Source organism: Cygnus olor, chromosome 1 (assembly GCF_009769625.2).
Source record: "Cygnus olor isolate bCygOlo1 chromosome 1, bCygOlo1.pri.v2, whole genome shotgun sequence".
In the NCBI taxonomy this organism is placed as follows: Eukaryota; Metazoa; Chordata; class Aves; order Anseriformes; family Anatidae; genus Cygnus; species Cygnus olor.
This window is the reverse complement of record NC_049169.1, coordinates 58,474,429-58,499,352: the sequence shown is the minus strand read 5'-3', so window position 1 is coordinate 58,499,352 and position 24,924 is coordinate 58,474,429. Positions and strand designations below refer to the sequence as shown.

The 24,924-nt window shown below is 37.7% G+C and overlaps 1 protein-coding gene across 2 annotated transcripts in view; it reads right to left on the bottom strand.

Annotated features, from left to right (window-relative positions):
• Positions 1 to 24,924, bottom strand: part of ALDH1L2 (aldehyde dehydrogenase 1 family member L2) — a 34,783-nt gene that overhangs the window by 8,393 nt on the left and 1,466 nt on the right. Inside the window, exons 2-18 of one of the 2 annotated variants that reach the window (XM_040560158.1) lie at positions 20,213 to 20,354; positions 17,726 to 17,960; positions 15,578 to 15,743; positions 14,603 to 14,704; positions 12,694 to 12,783; positions 11,160 to 11,294; positions 10,655 to 10,780; positions 9,168 to 9,259; positions 8,131 to 8,278; positions 7,271 to 7,390; positions 6,164 to 6,291; positions 2,875 to 3,025; positions 2,106 to 2,176; positions 1,894 to 1,999; positions 1,450 to 1,537; positions 595 to 688; positions 226 to 322 (exon numbers count right to left, since the gene is read on the bottom strand). In XM_040560158.1, the coding sequence (XP_040416092.1) occupies positions 226 to 322; positions 595 to 688; positions 1,450 to 1,537; positions 1,894 to 1,999; positions 2,106 to 2,176; positions 2,875 to 3,025; positions 6,164 to 6,291; positions 7,271 to 7,390; positions 8,131 to 8,278; positions 9,168 to 9,259; positions 10,655 to 10,780; positions 11,160 to 11,294; positions 12,694 to 12,783; positions 14,603 to 14,704; positions 15,578 to 15,743; positions 17,726 to 17,960; positions 20,213 to 20,354 (2,091 nt within the window). The remainder of the gene's footprint in view (positions 1 to 225; positions 323 to 594; positions 689 to 1,449; positions 1,538 to 1,893; positions 2,000 to 2,105; positions 2,177 to 2,874; positions 3,026 to 6,163; positions 6,292 to 7,270; positions 7,391 to 8,130; positions 8,279 to 9,167; positions 9,260 to 10,654; positions 10,781 to 11,159; positions 11,295 to 12,693; positions 12,784 to 14,602; positions 14,705 to 15,577; positions 15,744 to 17,725; positions 17,961 to 20,212; positions 20,355 to 24,924) is intronic. The other variant, XM_040560165.1, reaches the window with a different exon arrangement.

The window sequence follows — 24,924 nt, the reverse complement described above, 5'->3', positions numbered from 1 at the left end:
GTATACTTCTTGCAGTACAAATCCCTGTCTTTTTGGCACAGCATGTACAATTCACTTGTCCTAGCATAAAGAAACATCCTATAGAAAGAGACTCTGTTTTCTAACAGATTACATAAATCTTTATGCACGGGTTTCCTGCTGCAGTTTTTGACAAGAAAAGTATTGCAATACTCTGAGGATGTATCACCAAGGCCTTGAGTATATTTTATTTCAAAGTAGCATTACCATTTTTACAGCTCTGTCAAGATCACAGTCGTTGAATATGATCAGTGGTGATTTACCTCCAAGTTCAAGTGAAACTTTCTTCAGATTAGTGGCTGCACTGAAAAAATAAAGATTATGTAAAAACAAACAAACAACAACAACAAAAACACTCACAAACTTTTAAATAGTTGTTTTCATTATTTCATTTGAATCATAACTGGTGAAAATGTAAACCTCTACTTTCTAACAGACTTAGTAGAATTCTACATACATGTAAACAACCATGTCTAGTTGTGCTTGTGTATTACTGCTACATGCAAGATATAGCTAATAAAGTACTCAACAACTAGATAAAGTAGCATTTATTTATGAATCTTATGCTGAGAGTACCTCTTCATGATCTCTTTACCAGTTGGTGTAGAACCGGTGAATCCAATTTTGCGAACATCTGGATGTTTAGACAGGTGCTGTCCCACTAGGCCACCTGGGATGGGAAAAACAGTTTAGCTGGACAGTACATAAGCAATTTTTACTACTCCAGTAGTAGCACTGTACACAGAAAGAGTTGACTATGTCAATCAAGTAAAATATCACATCCTTATTTAGATTTACAGCTTTATTCATATGACTATGAAAACATCCTGTTAATTAATTTAAATCACATTAATGTGTCCAAATTCCCTCATCTCTCTGTTCTAAAGAATTTCTTCCATAATATTCCACTGTAGGTGGAATGATCTGATTTGTAACAGAGTCTGCCCCGTACAGTTACTTTGTCACTTTACTTCTTCAGGGGAAAGATGAAAATGGTGTCACTAGGTAACATGGTGTGGACCACATTATTTATAGTGACCAATAAGCATCTTACCTGCTTGCTTTTGGTCTCACAGTCATGTTTAAATACCTCCAAGTAATGATAAGATTAGGAGAAAAAATGAAGTCTTATAATCTAGTGCAACACGTTTCTGTCTAATGCATTCCTTTTCAGAGTATTCATGCTATTTGTTTGAGCTTGGAAAGGGTGTAGGCTGACAGCTCTTACCACTAGTTAGAGCCAGGTGACATACAGAAATTTCCAATTCAGTTCTGGAAATTCGTGAAATCGCTGTATGACACAGATGCAAGCCTACTACCTACAAAGATAAACAAACCTATGTACCAGGTCTTCAACGGCACAATTCTAGTTCCCCAGCTTTAGCATGACCTACTCTACCCAGAAAAAAAAAAGATTAGTTGAAGTTTTACCTGAACCAGGCAGAATATTTATAACACCCTTAGGAAATCCAGCTTTAGCTGAGAGTTCTGCAAACTTCAAAGAAGTCAGAGGTGTGACCTAAGTAGAAACACTTAGATTAGGTCTCCTATTCTAATTAAATGCACATCTATATCTCTTATGCTCAGTACTTCTTAACTTTGAATTATTTTCTGCAAGAAACAACCACTTTTATTTTGTCGATACTGTGAGGAAGAAGATGGATATTGTATCATTCTTGAAAATGAGAGTACCACATGAGTAGAATTTAAGACAATCAGAATCTTGTATCATCATGGCTATTTATATTAATATACATGCACTTTAAAACATAGAACAGGCTAGCCTATGGATGAAATCCACTAGGATGCATGAATTATTTTGCCTGAACAAAAACTGGAGGACCAGAGCCATTTGTACATTTCTTTTAGTTTTACCTGAGCTGGCTTGAGAACCAATGTGTTGCCTGCAGCCAAGCATGCTGCACTCTTCCATGCGAGCATCATCAGTGGGTAATTCCACGGGATAACAATTGCACAGACACTTAAAGTAGGGAAAAATGGGGTAAGATTACAGTTTTGAAGGCAGTTTTTGTATGTCTTTTCTATATGCCAAGGCTGTCACTAAGAAGAAAAAAAGTGATACTTACCCTATTGGCTCTTTCTTGGTGAATGTTAGATTATGGTTTGGCCGGGCCTGGTTGATTGGAATTGTAGCACCCTGAAAAAAAAAGTCAGATTAATACTGGTACCATTTAATCATTTTTGTTTCAAATAGAATTGCCATAAAAGTATGTTTTGGAAAGCCAGAGAATAGTCTGCAAATCCAGGAGCACTTAGGAATCAGCGAAAGGAGCAGGGATGTTTCTACAGTAAAATTTCCTTCTAAGACGATTGTAACCAGCTCCTGATTTTCAGTTGGGTGACATAAAGGCATAGATAACAAAAATCTGGAAGAACATAAAATGAGAATCTAATGGAGGAAAGAAAGCTGAATGATATTCCTGGTTGTGGATCTTAAAGGAACCTGTGCTGTTTGCTGTGGTACCAAGCAAATTTAGCAGCCTTGGCCAGGATGTAACATAGCACGAGGCTCTGCACTTAACAGCATGACTGGACCACAACAATATTCTGTTCCATGGATAATCAAGAACTGACTAAGCGTATATATCCTCTGACATCTCAAGTAATTTCTTATATTTGGAGTCAGACTTTAAATCCATATTCTCCAACTGGAAGCAGACACTGATTTTGTATTGTCAGGAACATCCATTGTAGGTAAAATTCTAACTATTTTATTTTTATTTTTATTTTTTATTCTTTGATTACTTCGCTAACACTGCTTTTTGGCATTGTGACAGCAGAAAAAAAAAAAGCATAGAGAAGTACTGTCATTATTTCCTTTACACATTCACTTGCCTGAATTTTGTCACACCATCCAGCAAAGTATCTGAATGTTTGCACAGACATTCCAATATGGGTCTTCAAAGCTAAAGTATAGACAGCTCCTGAATCAATAGACTCTATGGTTGCTAACTCTTCTTGATGTTCTTCCATCAGGTCTGCAAGTCTGTAATAAAAACATTACAAATGCACATCAAAGAGAAGTGACTTCTAATCATTGAGAGCATAAAATGATATTTTGTGTGGCAAAGAACTATAACCAAAATAGCATTGCCACTGAATCTGGAAATGCAGCATTGGATCCACTGCTCATTAATGTCAGCAAGTGCTTGAGCAATTGTTTGTTAAGTCTGCAAATGTCTTCACATAGACTGTAGTATACACTGGATTAAGACCAGATCCGTGAAAACTTCACCTGGTCATTCAATTATGGTTTTGCAATTACCATAATCTTTAGAAAAATTGCTCTCTCTGTGTTGTACTACAAGGAGCCAATTATAAAAAATCAGACTGGTAAGTCAGAAAACAAATACACAGTAACATAAGAAATGTCAAGTTATCAAAAGTACCAAGAAGGGCTAGTCAGTGTCCTAGCTTAAGACTTGGGAAACCTAGCTTCATAACACTGCTTTGCATTGTCTGAACTTGGACAAATTGCTTAAGTGTTAGATGCTTCAAAGGCACATCAATGTCCAAAGATACAGATTCTAAGCTGTAACACAAATTGAATTTTATATGCATTAGTACATTTGAAAAATCTGTCTCAGGGTTACTTAGGCCTCAAGTTCTCCATCTGTTAGGTTTGTGAAGCAAGACGGTGAGGTATAAGTAAGACTGTGAGGGTATCTGTGGTAAAAACTGTTGAGTTAATAGTAGCTACAGGAGTGTCTCTTAGTGGTCCCCTGCTCAGGCAGAAAGGTACGTTTGTGTGAATGAATTTTTGCATCCAGGTCCTATGTCTCTCATATAGAAGTAAAACAGATGCAGCAAGGTTTTTCTTAAGCTTCTTTCCCTGTTTTGGTACTCAGATGTATAAACAATACTCTCGTGTGATTTTAAGAGGTTAACTAGGTGTGTTTAAGATCCTATAAAGAGTATTTGAAACTGGTTGTGGAAAATATTTTTTCCATTATGTCAGTTCTGCACATTTAAAACATTTGCAGAGATGTGGAAAAATGCTCTTCAATACCTTTTTAAACTGTATTTTCAAGAGCCGGCTACAGGTCAGGGCATAAGCAGCACTGTGCAAAAGAACAGGTATGGCATGTCAGGCACAAAGGAGGAAGTTCCATTTGCTGCATGCCTCATATCTTCTATTAATGACTCCCTAGGACAAAGTAGCAGAGCTAGAGGCTTTAAAGGTACAAACCTCTCCAGTCTGACACTCAAAATCTCAAGAGGAAGAAGAGGCCTTGTTTGAATTAAGGTGGACTGGAGAGAGACTTCATTCATACTGGGAATGATTTGCAACATAAATATTCTGGTATACCTATCCTGGAAAGCCAGTCCCCTAAGCAGAGAAGAGATTAATCCAGGAATAATCTATGCAGTAAATGGGAGTTACCTTTTCAATATGCCTAACCAACGTAGCTCTGCTTGCAGGTCTTTCAGGTGTAGAACACAGAACAGTAGTCCTAAGACATTCAGGGTTTATCTCCAGGGCAGAGTTACCCTGGGTTCTCAAGCACTCTACATTCCTAACACAATTTAAATCCAAGTTCGTACATGTTTTGAACTTTGTACACTTTTGAAAGTTTTAAGTGTTAGTGGTGATGTTTAATTTTAATCTGAGTTTTTAGTATTAGTTTTGATTGTTTTCTGTTGTGAAGATATTTTTTTTCAGTTTTGCAGGCCTTTTTCCAAATTTTTCGAGATACAAACTTCTCACTCACCATGAACTCCTGGAATATATGTTTTTTTACTTTATGAGACAAGCAGATTCTTCAACTTTGCTTTCATTCTGTATTGCTAAGATGCCTGCAATGTATTGTAAAGCATTTTTAATACTTTTTTACTTCTTAATTACACCTATTTGGCGCATAACATCCTGGCACAAGGTAATATAGGCTTAATACAGCTGTGCGTATGGGCACACGATGCAATATTATATTTTTAAAGGAAAAAAAAACTCTCTCTCTTCTCTACAGATGAACATGCAGTTTTCTCAGCACAATTGACTTGGCCAGGACATCCAGTAGTAATATTGATAGGCCTGCAGGTTACAGCCTGCAGAAGAAAGATGTTCAATACACAGGACCTACTCCTTCATGAGTTCTTTGGTGCAGGAAGTTTCAACTCTGTTCAAGATCCTACCTTCCTTAAAGCTAACTGCTATGTCAAGAACAGTAACTAAGCTTTCTGCCTACTGAATAGGGACAGAATTTGCCAAACACATTTCTTTCTCTGTGCTGAGAATTGATTTTTCGTCATCACATCAGCTAACTGTGGACCTGTGGCAATCAGGAGTAGCAATCTGCTGGTTAACTCATCTGTGCTCTACTTACTTATCCATTCGTGTGTACTGAAATTGAAAAAAGGACACCGAAAGCAATAAAAACACTTCATACACCTCCACAAAAGAGGCTGTCTTTATAGTGAAGCTCTGAAGCTTCTAGTTAGGTCAAGTTTGCAAGACAGTCCCCTACCAGTGCTCGCTCTCTGGCATCAGAAGTGTCATACTGCATATGGAGAATCTTCAGTAACTGGGTTTTAATTAGCTGCCTCTAGTGTTGCCCTTTGAGTATCTAGCTAGCATGATCATCCTATCCTTCCAAGATCACCTCTTGCCCTTCAAGGATCAGAAATCATCACTAAAATACCATTCATGCAGCATAATCTCTGTCTTCTGAAACAATAACAATGCAGGCAAAAAGAGAACCAGACTTTCTCTAGGGTTGACACAGTGAAACAAATTCAAATGAGAAGAACTGAGCTGGAAGTGTCTCAGCTAAAAGTGGGATTCGGCTTACAGTGTTTCTACACAGTGCAATTCTTCCAAAACAGACAATAAAACATCTGCTAGGGTGGGTCTGTAGCAGGTTAAGAAGTATGCTGGTTTATGTACATGGAAAATCTAGCATCAGTTACAGTCAGTTGCAAAATTAGTGGCAATGTGGCTGTATGGTTACTGTATGTAGTGCAAACACAGGCACTGAAATAAACTAGGGGACAAAAAGATAACTAGTCTGGTAACTCTGGGATTAAGAATATCCATCATGTTCAGAAAATGTGTAACAATTCTTCAGAGGAATAAAACAACATGATTTTTTTAAATGAAACAAACAAAAACCTGCTCTTTACATACCTGTACATGAGTCGCCCTCTTTCCCTTGCATTCATTCTTCCCCATTCACCATTTTCAAATGCCTCTTTTGCTGCTGCCACTGCTTTGTCAACATCAGCCAATGAAGCAGAAGATACACTGGCTATTATCTGTCAAAAGGTAGCGATGTGTTAGTTCAGACTGAAAGGCTACTATGCTGTGTGTAACTTGTTCCTCCTAAACTTCTTGATAGGGTATAAGCAAATAATCAATATTGTCAAGCCCATCACTTGTCATGGGTGAATCATGCTGCAAGAAGTTCAGATACAGCTGATGGTGGCTGAATTTGGAGGACAGTGCAGGGACTCTGATTCCTACATCTTTCTTTACATCAAGGCACATTGTCTCCCTGATATACAGACAGTATTTTATGATGATTGTGTTCTATCAATATATACATTGTAAATCCTAACACAGAATTGCTATGATTTTTATTCCATTCCATTATGGAGTTAAAAAAAAGTACCAGAATCTGGCTTCTGATGACAGTGACATTTGTGGTATTGATTTCAGCAGAATTCAGTTACTCCAGAATTAAATGGCATACAAGGGCATCAGCAGCACTTATTTATAATTCTGAGTCATTCAACCAATGTTCAGTGTTTTTGAGAGGACGAAGCAGAACTCTATTTTCCTGTTGAGAAGTCATCTTTCTAACTGGGAATTTAATGGGATATTTTAAAGTCACATTTGCCCTAAGACATAAGCTTTGTAAATAAAACAAAAACTGTTGATGACTGACAAAAAAAATATACAATATTCTAAAAGAAATACTTCTTTAGCAAGTAATCTTCAGCAGTTTTTGTTTGCAAAGCTAAACAAGAATGTAAACAAGGTAAACCATAGAGCTGGGCAGGGAGACTGACATACTAGTTGAAGTGGAATTGGGTTATTTTTAATGTGCAACTTGATTGAAATGCAAAAACTGTAGAATATACAAATTGAGAAGTAAATTGAAATTTAAAATTATTTCTAGAGGTTCTTTAATGTATTTATGATTTTGAACTTGGCAATATTTGATATTTTAGATTTTTTGTAGGCAAAGAAATTGAAATAAACTGGTATTGATTATACTTAAAAATTACTTACTGATCCATCTGTTGGGTTTATGGTGTCATATGTTTTTCCATCATCAGCATTTATAAATTGACCATTTATGAAACACTGGTATGGCATATTCACAGTCATGTTGTTCACATTTTTTGAAACCTAAGAGCAAAATTAATAAGATATTAATTTGACTTTTTAATAATTAAGATTTTAATGTAGCTTAACAAGCTTTTGGTATGTACAGCCAACATCCACCCACATTTTAGGATGTATATATGGCTGTTAGGAATGACCAAAAAAATAAAATGAAATTGAAATCATATTCTCCATTAACACCAATGCCCATACTCAGAGACAGTGAAGCAGATTTCCATAATGTTTATAATTGGATCTCTATGGCTAAAAAAATACTAAACCCTGGCTAAGGCTGGTCCCAGTGGACTTGAAATGAACATGTAATTCCCAAATTCAAGTAATCCTGTCTTGATTAATGACTTCATGAAATACACTATCCTCCCTTCACACAAAGTTTTCAATCAACACTTAGGAGAAAAACCTAGCACAGCTTGCCTCAGGACTGCAGAAGGTCTAGAACCATTCTGACTGAGGCATACTGGCAGGACAGAGCAGGGGAGGCAGGAATATCTGCACATGTGAGAGCTACTCTAACGTGCGTTCTTGATCTCACAGTTTGTATAACATTGTAAATGATGTTACATACATACTTCCACTCCAAAATGTAAATACATAAAACTTGGGGGGGAGGGAACAGTTACAAATAGTTTGCATGACCAAATACTTGTATTTCTGCCAGCATCAAACAGTCTAGGAAAATGCATTGTCTATCTTCCCAAAAAACAATAAAGAGTAAGCAATGAAGGCAAAATAAAAGGTCTTACATAATCAATGACCAATTCTTCTTCTTTGTCCTCTCCTCTGAGTTTTCTGACAGCCATCTGAACAAAGTCTGCAAACTTAGTGGCCATATACACATCTTCATTCTGTAGCTGAAGCCCACTATATTTCTGTTTGATTTCTTCTAGCATTCTGAAGATTTTAAAGAAATAATAAGTTGAATTACAAATGGAAGAACTATTCAGATAAACAAATCATTGTAAGTTGAAAAGGAGTCAAAACTGGCTACCGGTTTGTATGCATGTGAATATATGTGTGTGTGTTTCTCTGAGAACAATGACACTGCAGTTGTACATTTTACTGAAATCCCTTGGGTTAATTGGGGGTGTTATGGAAAAGAAGATGTGAGTTTTGGAATACTCTCGGATAAACTTTTGGAAATAAATGACAAATAACATGTACTGATTGATAAAACAGCATATGAGACTACCCATACATGGAGGAAATTTAGAACTCTATGAGACTGCTAAGTAATAAGGACAACAATCATTTTGTTAAAAACAAAAACAAACAAGAAACCAACACTGAAATGCTGGTCTTATTTTATGGCCTGGAATATCTGACTTGCAAAAAGAATTTAACTGAGGAGACCCAACACAACATGAACTCTGTGCACTTATATGCATGGGCTGAATCCTTTCTCTAAAAGAGCTGGCTCCTCTTTCCTTCTGGGGAGTTCTTTGCCAAATCAGCCTCCTGCTCTTGAGATACTTGTCACTGCATTCAGACAGGTTTGGGCACCACCATTCTTCCCCATATGGCTAGGTTCCTGAAGTTACAGGGAACTTTGCTTGAATACAAAGAGCAGGATTACATCAATAACTCCTAATTTTGCGAACAGAACCCTGTAATATTTTCAAAAGTAGGAAAGAGATAGTTAAAGAGTACTAGAAAATACAATGGACAAATCTTTTTTTTTTTTTTGAACACTGCTCTATCAACCCTGACTTAAAAGCACCATGACAACACTGTTTCCACTAACTTTTGCTTCAAAATTTTGTTGTTTTGAATAGTTTTTTACCTGACAACATGCATAGAGGATGCTCCAGATTTGAAGAAGTCTGTGGAATCCTCAATTACAGCAATATTGCTCAAAATTCCTTTCCAAATGGCCTAATAATAAACAAAAATTGTGGAGACAATAATGAAAAATCCTCTAATTGCAAGAAGTATTTATCAAGTGGTATTTTATAAGGTATCTATGCCTACAAAGTATATTATTTCATAGGATTCTAAAACTGAAAAACATTTTAGGAGGATCTGGAACTTTCTATAGACTTCATGTTAGCCAATAAAATATTCAGCATAATTATCATTAAAAAATTATTTCATTCATAATAATTTTACTTAATGAGGCACACAACCTGGTACAATGGTAGTAATTGTCAGGCCCATTTTTCAAGGCCTTTTTCTCCAAATAATAATTTCCTGCTGCATTATAGAATGTGCTATCAGCAGAGGTGGGGATAGCCTGGAGAACTTTGTGACTGGATGGGTGGAATTTCTGGCAGCTGGGCAGACCTGAGAAGTAGTTTAAGCTGCATGCATGAGATGGACATTTCTGCTAATGTGAAAGGTGAAATAACTGGTAGAATGAAATTTCAATTAATTATAATTAAGTTTCGGAGTCAGCAGCTCGTGACCTGAGTTCACCTTTCTTTTAGCTATTGTCTCAGTCAATAGCTCCAGGCAGTATTTTAGTTGCTGGCAAGCAGGTTCAAGGTAATGTTGGAGCAGCAGTTTAAAACATCCGTGCATCAAGCTGCTTGACTTGTGCCAAAAGTTACTGGCAGAGTTAGCGGAAGGGAAGACATCTGTGATTCAGTTGCTCTGGCGTGAAACCCAAACTAATCACCAATGTGGCTTCAATCTAAGCACATGACACTCATTACAGAGGGGAAGACTGTGCAAGAGGGCATCAAGGTGCCTCTCTGGCCTTGAGAGATTTCTGCTCCAGCTGCCCCATTGCCACACCCCTCTGCAAGGTAGCCTCTTGTGTGTGGTTGTGGCAGAAGATAGCACAAAGGTAGAGGTAGAAAACTGCTGCTTCTCTCTCTCGGACTGCTGTTCCTAGACTCCCTGGAGCTTGTCCACAAGAGCCATTCAGACTGCATCCAAGTGAGTACTACCACTGTGACGAAAGGATCTCAGAACTGTCGAGGTCTTGAAAATCTCACTGTTGTGAGACAAATGTCCTTTTGTTTCTCCTCACTCTACATTCACTCCCACCTTCACCATTCACAAACATTTACCATAACTGACCCTGTGATTACTGTCTTTGTATCACTTGTATCTGAAAGAAAATTTGATAGGGTTATGTGTAAGTTTTTGCATATTCTAGTGAATTCTCACATCCATCAGAATTAATTTCAATAACTAAAGATTTGACCCCATACTCTTCAAAAAACAATTTTCATGGTTAAATAAAAGATATGCCTTCCTTATAATGAGAAGTACCTAATGTTTTTGTCTGAAGTAATATACTACTAAAACAGTTTATTAAATTACCCTAATATCTTCTGCCATCCTTTTTTCCTCTTCTGTAAGTTCCAGGGCAGTTGTTTCATCAGCAGAGAAGTATTTAGATGCAGGGATCATTTTTCCATCCTCAAACTGTAGATTTCGCACTAGTACCTGAAAAATGAGGGGATATGACTTCCAATTATCTGGAAGGCAAGATGTCATTGTGTGGAGAGTTTTTAGGTATTAATATGGTCATGGAAATAGTAAAATAAATGGTTTATAGGAAAGCTGTTATGATACAGGTAATTTAACAGGTCATTCCTACTTGTCTTCAGATTCTCCCTTAGCATTAATACATTTTAATCCATTGAAAATGAATATGTATTTAGTCTGAGGCAAAACATGAATGTCTTTTCTCTAGGATCGCAGAGGACTGTTAAGCTCCAAACGAATTCGCAGCTCAATTTTTATAGCATAACAATTCCACACTACCTGCACTTCTTGCTAATTTATTCCATCCATACTCATGTGTGTGAGGGTGAGCACTTACCATCTTCCCATCGTTACCAAAAATGACCAGGCCATTCTTGGTTACAAGTCCAGGTCTTGAAGCACCTTTTATTGCCAGCTCTTGCCCAGCAGGCACCGAAGCATCAAGTAATGATGATCCATAAAAAGTAACCACCTAAAAATAAAGGGATTTAAAAGTACATAGATTCTAAACATGCTCAAAAATCCTAATGATGAAGTGATATTGTTTGGAAGCTTTAATATAATATAAAGTAGTAAAATATAAGTAACTACACATGGAAAACATGTTATAACATTATTTCTGTATCTTTACAACCCAGGACATGTAAAACTTTGCAAGCTGCCTAAGCCTGCAAAGCTGCTTAGCTGTAACATTGTGCAAGACCTAATCAATGCAGAAAGGGAAACAATTTTTGTCAGTGCATGTCCAAAGTGAGAGACCAGCAGAAGCCTGAATGTGAGTGGTGGAGTCCTGATCTGCCTGCAGGCTGGAAATGCTGAATGTTGCCTCTCAGTTAGCCTCTTCTGCTCTGTCTGGGCTCTCAAATCAGTCCCTCAATATTAGGGCAGAGCCAGGCTTTTGGATCAGACTAACAACAGCTGGCTAATAGTTAAGTAACAAAATTTGGACATCATACCCAGTAAATGTGACTTTAAAATATTTTATGCAAGTAAAATGCGGATCAAATGTGTAATGGTTTTAAAATATAGAATAGAATCAGAATCACAGAATATGTTGGAAGGGACCTTAAAGATCATCCAGTTCCAACCACCCTGCCATGGGCAGGGACACCACCCACTAAATCAGGTTGCCCAGAGCCTCGTTCAACATGGCCTCGAACACCTCTGGGGATGGGGCATCCACAGCTTTTCTGGGCAGACTCTTCCAGCGCCTCGCCACCCTCTGAGTGAAGAATTTCCTCATAACCTCTAACCTAAATCTCCCCTCTTTTAGTTTAAAACCATTCCCCCTTTTCCTGTCATTATCTGAGCAAAAAGTCACTCTCCATCTTTTCTCTAAACCCCCTTTAAGTATTGAAAAGTTGCAACATGGAAAGGAAGTAGTTGTTTTGGGATTAAATTAGATAAGTTTAATTCTACAAATGATTCTAGTATTCCTAGGACCAAATCTCTTTTAAAAATACTTTGTTGTTGTTGTTGTTATTTCAGTTGCTCAGTGTTTCATTCTGCTGTTATATTGTGATGTTGCCCACTGTACAGCATGGGTTTTGTTACACTGTAATGCATACCTACTTCCCTAAACGACTGGCACTGTCTGCTTCTACCCTTGCTTTTTACTGCTTTGTACTATTCATACTATTTTTCAGATACTGCTCTTATCCTTCTTTTAATTAAATGCACCTATCATAAAAATGTTACCTACTATGTTCTGTGTATTCGATCACGTGCCTGTTCTAGATATATACAAAATATACAATGACCAAATGAGAGCTACTCCAACATAACTCAAATTTGTATTCACCTGTATGCAGACACCTTTAGCTTTTGTAATAAAAAAGTCACAAATAGAGTACCGAATTTACGGAGCTTACCTGGCCATCTACTGTTGCCCACGCTCCAGGTACTTTATCATGCCCTCGGATCCAATTGTGCAAAGCTGCTGCAGGTTGATCCCAGGAGATCTAGGAAGTCAAGACATGCCAGCTAATTCTTCTCTATTTAGTTATAAATCAAGTTACTAAGGTTTTCCAAGCTGCATACCACACCCCCCCCTTTTTTTCAAGTGTTAAGAACACAGAAAGGGTCTGGTCTAATACCCTGGTCTAATACTGAAAGATCAGTGCAGCCTTTATCTTTCCACAGACTCTCCTTCTTACACTAATGTAATGAATACATAACTCTTGCTACTAGGTATTCATTCATAAATAATTAATATTATGATTAACAAATTTACTAAACACTGTATAAATATAAGTAGCATATGTCAGGGTAACATCTTCTGCTGAACATGGTCTATTTATTGCTTGGTTCCTAAGTTCTTTAAAAACTTTTATTAAAATACTGACTAATCATTTACTAACCCTTTATAAATTGTTTCATAAATGGAATCTCTACTAAAACTTGCAGTTCCTGCAAGACCTTGAGGAAAAAGGAAATAATGTTTTGTAAAGAATGTCATATATGTTTAAAATGTAACACTAGGGAAAATGTATTGCTTTATCTTTGCAAGTACCATGAGTATATGTATGAAATGAATTAAAGTAATAGAATATCTATTAAATAACAAATCTCAAGTGTCCTTCTTAGTTAAAGCACAAGGAGTATTTAGAAGCAAGTTATAAGCCAATGAGAATAGTTTTCAAACCAGGACATTAAACTAGTTCAATCCGGGGGAGTTCCTTATATACTATATTTAAGGGATGAATACAGCATTTGGACAACACATACAATTTAAATAAATACATTAAAAATTATAAGGCACTATGAATCTTTGAATTCACTGCAGTTTTGCATGTACTGTTTACATTTGTTAGGTCCTCATTCTCATTCTTCCCTGTAATTTCAATAATGACATGAAAGTTCCCCTTGATCAACTCCTTTCCACTGACATTTTAGAATAGCTAGGAGTCAAAAGCAGTAACCTCTTCAGCTGTTCTGCTAGTTCCTACATATGGGGTCAGTATGCACATGGGCACCCCAAAATTCTGGTCCATAACTGTTACATAAGGTCAGAACACTTAAAAATATCCATATGAAAAGCTATTTGTGTCTAAGCTAAGTCAGGAATTGTGATATGATAAAAAAGCATTAAAATTTCAGATGACAAGGAGTATGTTCACCAAGGACAAGAGACTGAAATTGTTGGTAATATTTTCACTTTTTTTTTTTTTCTTTTAAACTTCTGCAATGGTCTAGAAAAGGAAAAGAGGGTATTACAGGCAGTGTTCACTATCATTTTATGGTGGCCTTCCCAACCACAAAGAAGACCTAGCTAATGCAGTAGGGATAATTATATAGTATATGTTGCCCATGCTCCAGGGCATGGGCATTATTATTATTTTTTATTTATTTTTAAAAATATGTTGTTTGTTTATGAGACCTCCTTGTTTATTTGTTTGTTTTTCTGGTAGGTGCCAACACTTATTTTTCATAACATCAGACCTATTTCTGGTAGAGAATATAGCATGGATTGTTGGTAAACAAACTATCTCCATTCATTGCTGTATTTAAAGGTATGGTAATGTATTAAGCAGTCACTGAAGGCGCAGCTGCTATCTAGCTATTTGTAGATGATCTCAAATAGGTCATCAAGTTTCTATATATATGTAACTGCTGGCAGGCAATATGAACTTAACCTAGGGCTCCATCCCAGAAATATGAGATGAGGAAATAATTGAGTTAAAACCTATATTAATTTCATGTCACTACTATTGAAATACGAATTAGAAACAACTTTTCTAGAGATAGGCAGTAGATAACCATAGCATTATTTAACACTACCTCTGCATTTTCCTTTTTCTGGATCCCTTCATATGTTGCCCCTTCTTCAGGCTGAGGTATACGAGGTGCCTTACCATCAGCAATTAGATGTACAGCTTCCACCTAAGTAAAAAAGTAACAGATTTAATGTTAGCTTGGTTTCCCTTTTTGAACTCAGTCATACTTGTGACTGACTGCAGAAGACTTTCTTCCACAAGAATAGGTTTCTTTTTAAAACTTGGATTTTCCAAAATCTAGGGAACCAATACTGCACTGATTAACATACATATATACTTCAACTTCTTTGACAAAAAAATAGCCTTAGAAATTTGATTGGAGTGCCTAGTCACCATGCAAATAGCAGCTGCCTAAATTCTGCAGGACCAGAACTTAGCTAAGCACAGAATGAAGTTCTATATGTTTGCATTCATCTCTTTCCTTTTTCTTTCTGCAAAAAGATATTTCTCTACATTAAAATAGGGAGAAAAAAAAAACAACTCTAATGATCCATGTTGAGTATTTTTATGTATTTTCTTTTCTTCATTTTAAAACAAAACAGAGCAAAACAGAAAAAAGGACATGTATACAAAGTCCAAAGCCAGTCCACCAAGGCTGTGAACTTTAAACACCATCCCTCCTTTCTCTTCAGCCTCACCCCTAACTTTCTGTTCTCTGTAAGCCTGTAAAAATTTTCACCTTGTAAAAACATTCAAGTCTGTGGAAGAGCTACACTCAAGACAAATCTGACCTGTTGCCTTCTGCAGAAACAGGATATGCTCTGCCCACTGCCAGCAACAAATATTCTCAGGCAACCTCCTCAGCTGTTGTGAAGCAGCAGAGCTCCTCTAAACTCTAAAATTCATCTGAACACCACAACCTCTGTCTTACCAAATTTATGCATTTTGTACTTCCTCTTCCTTTCTTTTTCTTTTCAAACTCCAGCAGATGCTATTCTTTTCATTTTAAAATGTTGATATTTAATACAGGTAAACTTACCATAGCCTTTACTCCCTCTGGGAAGAGAAACCGGTTATACAGATCATCCACGGTATCGTTTTGGCCAACGTCACATTCTCGCTGCAGAAGTATTGGTCCGGTGTCCAAACCATCATCAGCCCAGAAAATTGTAAATCCTGCTTTCTTATCTCCTTGAATTAAAGTCCTGGAGGTAAAAGAAACCTTACAGTAAATACAGACAGTATGAAAGCAGTCAGGGATATCCATTCTTTTGTTACATATTTATTTGCTTTACGCAGAAAAGAAAATTCCAGCGGTATTTACCCCCAGTTTCATTGCTCATTTCATAGCCGGGTACCCAAAGTTTTGATACTATTGATGCGTATTTCCCCAAAGTGACATACGAAAGGCTGCAACTGAATCCAAATCATTTATCACACAGTTCATTGTGATATTTTAAGTGTATTATCAGTGATAAGACACATAGAGCAAAAGGTATGCAATAGTTGTGACACAGTTTGAAAGATGGAAGTATCTAGACAGTATATTTTCTAAATAATTCCTAATAGTTTACAGTAACTAGCAAAGCTTCAAAGTTTATCTGTAGGTCAGCAAGGGAAGTACAGCTGTCCCACAGCTGAAAAAGAGCTAAAGTGAGAGTGGAAAATGATGGATGCTTAAGAAAGCAGGAATGTGTAACTGTTTAAGGAAAAGTCAGTGGGGGAATTTATGTCCAGCCAGATTCTCAGCTAGTGTGCATGAACATAGCACTGCTCATACTGCAGACCTACGCTGATTTACATCAGCTCAGGATCTCTCTAAACTTGAAGGGAACTTCAGCTACATAGATTTTCTGGTTCTCTGTTGGAGCTGCAGGTGCCTCAGAATGATGGAAAATCAAACCAAAGTGCTTAAGCAAGCAACCAGAAGTGAAGAGGCACAACTTTTCTGCATGCTTTTAACAATATGTATGCATGCAAACACCAATGCCATATTCTGTAAGACATATATCATATAAATATTCCCTTGGCAGTCCATGTTGTGACAGGATCATTCGAGATCTGGCTTATACACATGAAAATTCACAACATAAACACTGAAAACTACATTATTAAAAGGAAAAAAACATGCATTTGAGCAAAAGAAGAAAAAACTCTGAAGACAGTTGGAGAAGTTAGCAGTAACATCAAAAATGAAAATTTGCAAAAATTTGGGTAGTCCATGTAAGATCTTTCACACATTTAAGCAGCATCTCATCTGTTTTATATTATCTAAAAATACAGAAAGAGCACCCTGGTGAGAAGTACATGTCCTCAGCATTGCACTGAGGAAGAAGAAAGTAATGTGGGCAAATGCCGCTGATGCTGAGTAGACAACAAGATGAGAATTACCGTGAACTCCTTCCTCTGTGCACCATCTCCCTCTGCAAATAGTTGCTCATAACAAAGTGGCAGCAGCTGGAAGAGGCTGTAACTGATGGAGTGAGGAACCCTCAGTGGCTTAGAACCTTTGTGGTTGGTGTCCCTTAGTCATGCCTAATTCCCACTGTTCCCCAATACATCTTTAAATAATCACCATGCTACCTGCACAATTATTTTTAATTTGTTTCTTCATATTTAGACAATTTCTTGTTGAATTTAAACATTATGATAGGAACATTTCTGCTTTCACAGGAATGCTAGATCTGAGTCCACTGTGTTCATTATTGCAGGGTAGTTCTTTCACAATAACACTTTGAATATAGTCTTGTGCATTGCTCAGGATGATAGCAGGATAAACTTCTTCTTGTAGATTGTTTTCTCTCTTTCTTTCTTTTCTGTGAAATCTCAGGCTCTGTCATGTCTCTGTAGACAGTTATCTAGTGTTTGAAGGGGATGAACTGTGAGGGTACTGTCCTGCCTATGGAAACTACATGCTGTTGAGTTACCTACGTGAGTAAAATATATGAACGGACAGATCACATCACTGATCTTCCCAGAATAACAGCTGCACTTGCAGTGAAAATCATGCTGAATCTCAGGTATGAAGAGCAATTCATGATCCAAATACTCAGCTGCTTCACAGAACTTGCTTCAGAGCAGTTGCAAGTCAACAGAAATGTGTCAGCAATTACATGAGTAATGGGTCTGGCCCAACATCCCACCAGGACATAGATGTAGTTTTGATGAACGGCATGCAAAAACTTACCAGTTGATTGCAGAAGCTCCTCGGTGCCGTGGTAGGATGGATGGATGGTAAATAATTGAGCCATGTTTTGGGCAGTCAATAACATCCATAGGGATGAACTGTGTACAGAACGGAAGGACATTTAGCTCTGCTCCAACGGATTTGTAGGCTGCAACTACTTCCTGGATAGGCTTGCCTTTAGCTCTCCATCTGGGAAACTTAAAAACAGGAGTGCCATCCTTCTCTGCTGCCAGTGCTGAGGGATGAGAATATTTTTTTTGTTAATTCACAGTCTTTTGTTAAAAGTTCAAATGAGATATGGCAAGACAACTCAGATCATGAAATGCAATACATAGAGCCCTTTGTACTGTTCTGTATGGTGTTTAAAGAAAACTTTGTGCTTGAATATATTTTATTAATTCTGTCACTGATTCTCATTCCTACAGCTTGTGTCCTTCTCAACTTTTAAGTTCACTCTTACGGCCTGGCTCATAAGTACAATGGAAAGCAGAAGAGATTGATGAATGTCATTGACTATTAAATAATGACACTTCATTTCTTGTCCAATCATTACATTTGCCTGCAACTGGTTTGGTTTAGCAGAGCTTAAGTTTACATTTCAGCAATTTGTATGTGAATATTACTACATGCTCATCTCAGTAGCATCTTGCCATGTGGCTCATATATTAACAGATGCTAGTGCCTTTCAGTTATTTCTTCAAAATTCTGTTTACTGGTGATTTCTGGATCTGTTTCCATTTATCTGTGTGACACACAACTACACCCAAAATTTGGCTGAAGGCTGACAAAAAGCAACTGCATTAATTGCAGAGAAAATTTTTATGTTTTATAAATTCCATTGTGCATTTGCTTCACAACCCACCACAGGGAGGACAGTGGAGTCGGACTCTACAGCTGTTGAGTTGGATGTGTAATTGCAAGAAAAGGGAAGACAAGAAGAGGTATGGACAATTTACCTAATTTAATTTCTATTTTGAAACACATTTTTGTACTTCCTCTTTTTTGTATCTGAAATTGAATCTTGAGTTTGACCTGAAGCATCTTTAGCCAACCAACTTAGGTCTTAAGTAAATACTTAAGTATCACTCCATACTGTGCACTGGAAGTTAGCATGCACTGCAATTGCTTTTAGAAATAAAAATCACAGCTGACTGAGGATATAGAAACATTAGCCAACTTCACGTGAGTCTTCAGCTGTTTGGATCATCAGGAAGTAAAAAGCAACAAAACGTTAGGAGAACAATAAACATTCCACAGCTTAGTTAAAATGGCCATGACTGAAATCAGTGGAAGAGTTGCTGTGTTCCGTCTGCTAGTTTAATTGTATAGTAATAGTCTGTGTAATACAACCAAGTATTATGGTATGCCTCCAGAGCTGGATGGTTAAATTGTCTTTTTCTAAACTAATACTTACCTCCTGTAATTCTTCCAATGTGTGATTAACTCTTTTAAAGAGGTGGGGTTATAGAATATAATAAACTTGAGAACTATGTGCTAGTTTGGGAGTGCCATAGCCCAAGTAAGCAAAATTTATGTTTAATTCTTCCCTTATAAGAGTTCTGGAAAAACATGTCAGGACCTGACCAAAATAAAAAAGCAGAAGAGACGCTTGAGACAGCTCATGGAATGTAATTTTAATTTCTGATTATCCATAAAAGTAAATTCCTTTCTGGCACTTACATTTGCTAATCCTATTAACTCACCATTTTCATGGCACTGAAAAATAAGAAAGTTACAATTCAGATAGTGATACCAAAGAAGCTTCTTCATCACACTATGTTCTGTTGCACAAGTACAGTTCTGAATACCTGCCCAGCAACTGTTTGTTTAGAAAGTCCAGAAAATCATTATGCATCACGGCATTGTAAAAAGGGAGAGCAAAGCCTCTTCTACCCTTTTCAGTGGGTTTTCCATAGTCCAGGTGGAAGAGAAATAGGCTCTGCAGGTGCACTGCTGCATACAAGCTTGTCAGAAAGGGCAGAAAGCCAGGGATAAATAGTCTTGGCTCCATGCCTTGAGTGTCCCAGACAGCACCATGAAACGGGCAACAGACATTTGTGCTTGAGTACAGGCTCAGCAGCTATTTGCTTCTTCTCCAGAAAAGGGAACAAGTCTGGAGCTAATGCAGCCTATCGGACTGTTCCTTGAACCTGCTTTTACATATTTTGCATACTGTTAAGACACAGATCTAGTTCAAGATGATTACCTTTAGGATGTACATTCAAATAAGATGCACAGATTAATTTATTTTCTTAATATCACAATGTATAGCGCTGCGTGGCTAGAGAAAAGTTTTAAATACTGATTTAGTTAAGAAGGTCAAACCGGTTCTGGGACTTGTGTTTTCATTTAAGCATAGTTCTTGTGCTGAATTCAGTGTAATAAAGGCAAAATATGCAAGTCATTCCCATATAGACATCTTCTCACGACAAGGCAAGTTTGTTATGTATGTCTGTAAGTTAGCATTTAGATTAAGGTTACACTCACCCAAAGGATCAGCTTGTCCATTCTTGTCAGGCACTGTGAATACTCCCACAACTTTATGGCCTTCTTTTCTCAGCTTGTTATAAACTTCTTGTCCAAAAATGCTTTGACCTATAAGGGCTAGCTTTAGCTTATTCTGATAAGCCTGATCAAAAGAATTAAAACAAACCATGTTACAGGATGCAAAGTATATATGTTGCTATTTATGTTTCTCTCTTGCTCTTTTTGGATCAACATTCATTTTGATTTAAAATGCAACAACCTCTCTACCTCAAACGCCTTTGGAGAAAAAATAATCAATTTTTTACCTATTGTTAATCTCTCAGAAATAAATGAGAACACACTGAGCATAAGTGTCATTTGATATTGCCACTGATGTTTATATTGGTTTCTCATAATTTTTATTAGACAGACTCACTTCACTCTATAAGAGGCATAACAGGCTCTATGAACTTGTTCCTAGTCATAACTAACATGATATGAAATACAAAAATATTTTTGAAACAGGTACATACAACAGTTTTTTTAGGCATAATTTAGGTGTCTGGAACATGTCCTCTAAATCTATATAATTAGATGGTGGCATACAATTTGTGGTTAATATGAATAGACAAAGAAGACAAGCCTGCATTGTTCCTGCCAAGTTAAAAGCAGTGATCATCCATTTGATCCTCCTACACAGAAATACCACTAAATATGTGGTTCCCTTGCTGGACTTCCCCTGCCTTCTGTGTCTGCTCATCAGTACAGTGGATACACACTTTTACGCTTCTTTAGACTGAGTAGGTGCCAATAACTGCCCCAACTTTTGATTTTCAGGATAGTTAGAATCACAGCACTACTATAATACCAGAAAATCACCTACTGCTATTTTATTTAAGCTCTTCACATGCTGAGAAAAGTACTAATTCCCTTAGACTCCCCAAAATCTAAAGAATGGTCTTCTGCAGGACTCCAGCTTTGAGGACACTCTAATTTTAATCCTTCCCTTTCAAGGAAACATGCCAGATGAAGCACAGCGTATGTTTTCTGGGTTTGATGTAGCCCCTGTGTGAACAGGGAAGGCGGGGAGAACCCAGCTTCAGTGAATCCACCTCAACTTTGAAACTGTTCCAAGACCAATTGAGTTTTACTGTGAACACTACAAATACATTGATGCTCTTCAACATAACCCAAAATCTCACAGTATCACAGAATCACCTAGGTCGGAAAAGGCCTTCAAGATCAAGTCCGACCATCAACCTGACCTACTGAGTTCCATCACTACACCATGTCCCTCGGTGCCTTTGTGCTCCTCTTTCATCCTACCTCTGGCCCCTTGCCCCTACCACCTCCTTTATCCCAGAAGTATTATTCCTGTGGCTGCAAGGTGAACTGGATTAGGGTACGGAGACAGGTGGTCAGTGGCCTGACAAAATGTGGCTAATTCTTAACTGGATCTATTCACAGGTCTAGTTCATTGCAACACCACAAGCCCTAACGCAGGTCCAGCAGGGGTGCAGGAATGAGCATGGTGTGGAACTGTCCTTGCAAGCGCTGCCTTTGCATTTTTCATCAGCTATGACTGAAACCTTTGAAAAACAAATGCACTGGCAGACCTGGTCATTAAGGAAAGCTCTGCACACAATAAACAAAAAACCTGCCTTCCCCACAGCTGCGTCAGATGGAAACTATTCCTAGATTTGGACCACTAAAGGAGGTCTGAATGAAGGACAGAGTATAAATCCACATCCCCACCTTCATCCTTAACTTCATCTTTCCCAACTGAACTTGGACTGCCATTTGAACTGAATGAGGTGCCATGAGCTCAGAGCGATACGTAGGAATTGAGGCACTGTCTGAGTGTCTTGACCACCAGTATTTGTTCTGTGTGTTGGCACTTGCAGGTTTTTCTCCTGCGTCCTCTCTTCCCTTTCTTATGGAGGCTGGGACATAAGGATGGCTTGAGGAAGTGGGTTATTAGTTGGACACCAAGTGATCTGCACTGCCCATCAGATCAAATGACAAATTCTGTGACAAATAGAAATGTCCTGAAAAACAGGTTACTCAAACCACAATCCATTTCAATGCAATTCATTTCACAGTTGAAATATTATGGATTAATTTTGCCGTTTTCAAGTTACAGTTCAGTTGTGCAGATGGCCTCAGGGAAAGGACATTACAAAATGGTAGGCTCCACTACAGGAATATTGAAGCATGCTTGTTATTTTATGCATACCATTTTTATATAAACCAGTAGGAAATAACTATTTGTCTCCAGAGGCAGTGTTTTTCTTCAGAATGAAGCTGCATAAGCAAAACTATCCCTGTGTTACAGCATTAGTCAGCATGCCTGCAACTGCAGTAGTAATAAATAGTTGCAAAGGTGGACATAACTTGGGCTGCAAAATCAGATTTTCACAGCTGGCTGGTAAACGTCCTCTGTGAGACTGGTAATGACGATATTCCCAACCAACACTGCACTGGTGGTAGTAATGCCTAAAATACGTCCAGTATTTTGTCGACATTAGTGAAGACAAGTCCTGGATCTGAATTTCAGAGAGCACAAGTTATCTTTGCAGTGTTTATCTAGCAAGGCCCAGTGGATGCAGATAGACTGTATTCCCAATGCTTTGTGACCAGTATCTTTACTTTTACAGCAGAAACACTGCTGCATTATAAAAATTAGTCATCAGATTTTCCTAATCTTTTAATTGTTTTAAGTATAGCAGGCAAGTTGGGGAAAGATTAATCTGCGAGCTCACTGAACATGTTTGGCATGGTAGGAAATCCTCTGATCTCTGTGCAGCACTACTTTACAGCGGTAGCCCAACAAGTACACTGAAAAAAATTTAAAGGCAGTCCAGATACAAGTTACTTATTCTACTTTCATCCTTTTGCTAGCATCTCTCAGTAAGAACACAAGACTGGAAGTGACCTTAGCTAAAAATCCAGTGCTCTGCCACCACAAGCAATGTTGTATGATTGCTTTTACAGATTTATCCAACCTCCATTTTAAATTACTTTAAAAGTACTCGCTGAAAAAAAAAAAAAGCACTTTTCTGATACTTGGCAATCTTGTAATTTACAGTCCACGTGTACCACCACTTTAAGAGCTACTTTCTCTCCACTTATTCACGAAGTGTTAATGACACTGGTAACCTATATCCCTAAACTTAACTCTTAGTTCATGTTTCCCTGTCTGATCCTCATATTACATGGAACTGCATACCAGTTCCCCTCCCAAATCCTGAGCTGCTGTAAATACAGTTTCAGTTAAGCTACACTTGCTTAATTCATGCTAATCATGGAGCTGAGTGAACAAATGGTTAGAAGAGAGAACACAGTTTCCAAAGGACCTAAAAATAGAACTGGCCAAACTGAGAAGATTGCGGATGGGCTAACTCAGAAAGTCCCATATCCTAACTGCAGTGCACAAAAAGATTGCCTGGCAAGAAATCAGCTCTGCGGTCTCAGCCAAATAGAAAGTTACTCAGTTGGAGACTGCCTTCAATTGCAAGACGGATCTTGTAACTGGGCTATGACCAGCGATTCTCACGTTTTCTCCAATGAATGGTACACGTGCATTGTGTGATTTTTAACATCTGGCTTAGACGTGGTGGTTTGTTTGTCTTGCCTTAACACATGCACTGTCATCAGCAGAAAGCAAGTGCCAAACCCACAAGTCAGCCATGCACAGGATAGCTGTGGGGTTCAGTGGGAGAAATCCCATATGTGGAGAGGCTTGCATGATCAGACCACAAATTCAGTCCTTCATTTTTTCTCGTTTGAAAATCGACAACTGGCTCAGTGTAGAAGATCTAATAGCCACCCTCTGTATTATTCTGGAAATTCTCCTCAAACATTTTTACGCAAGATGAGTTAGACCCGTGACAGTGAGAAAACCTTTTAGAAGAATTCAGTATGGACATGACACTCAATTATAAGTGAATGTTCTATAAAATTACAGGGAAATGAAAACTAGTTTGGTGTTTTCCTTCTTAATGAAATGGCACATTTTGGCAGGATATGATCACTAGCATTCATCATAAAGCCGTAGAAAGGAGCTCCTTAAAGAACACCAAAACAATCGTGTTGAATAATGTGCTTGGTGGGTACTGGATCATCACCGCTAGCACATACAAAGATCAAGCTTGTTACTGTCTCTGTCAGTGGTGTTAGGAGGTTATGGTAGGTTTCTTTTGCAGCTGCTTGGCTGACTATGAACATATGATACTCATTAATAGATGCATTTCTTTTCTTGGGAAGGTTAATAGACATATATTGTCACTGTGGATTTCTTGCCTTATTTTTGTAAGGATGCCCAATTCCTACTTGTGGGAAACAACAGAGCACGGGTAGTTTAGAGAGGTCTGACCTTTTTTTTTTTAGTTCAGAAGTCATAGAATAATGTAGTGAATCTGACAGTGCTACCAGATAAGTTGATGCTCACTTTACTGTAATTCTGTTGGTTTCCTGGTTTCCTTTTCTGAACTTTTTCTTCTTCTTTAACCTTCTATTTTGCTTACATTGTAACACAGATTGACATGCACTGGGACTAGTTCGAAATAAAATCTCTTTTCCTGACTCAAGTGCTTCCTGTTCGGATGGAGAAAATAAGATAAAGGTAAAGGTCACAAAACCTTAAGGCTACTTGTAAAGCAGTCTTGTCTTGAATGCTCAGATTGTCTGAAAGTCCACTTTATGGCTTGGGTTGGAAGGGACCTCATAGATCA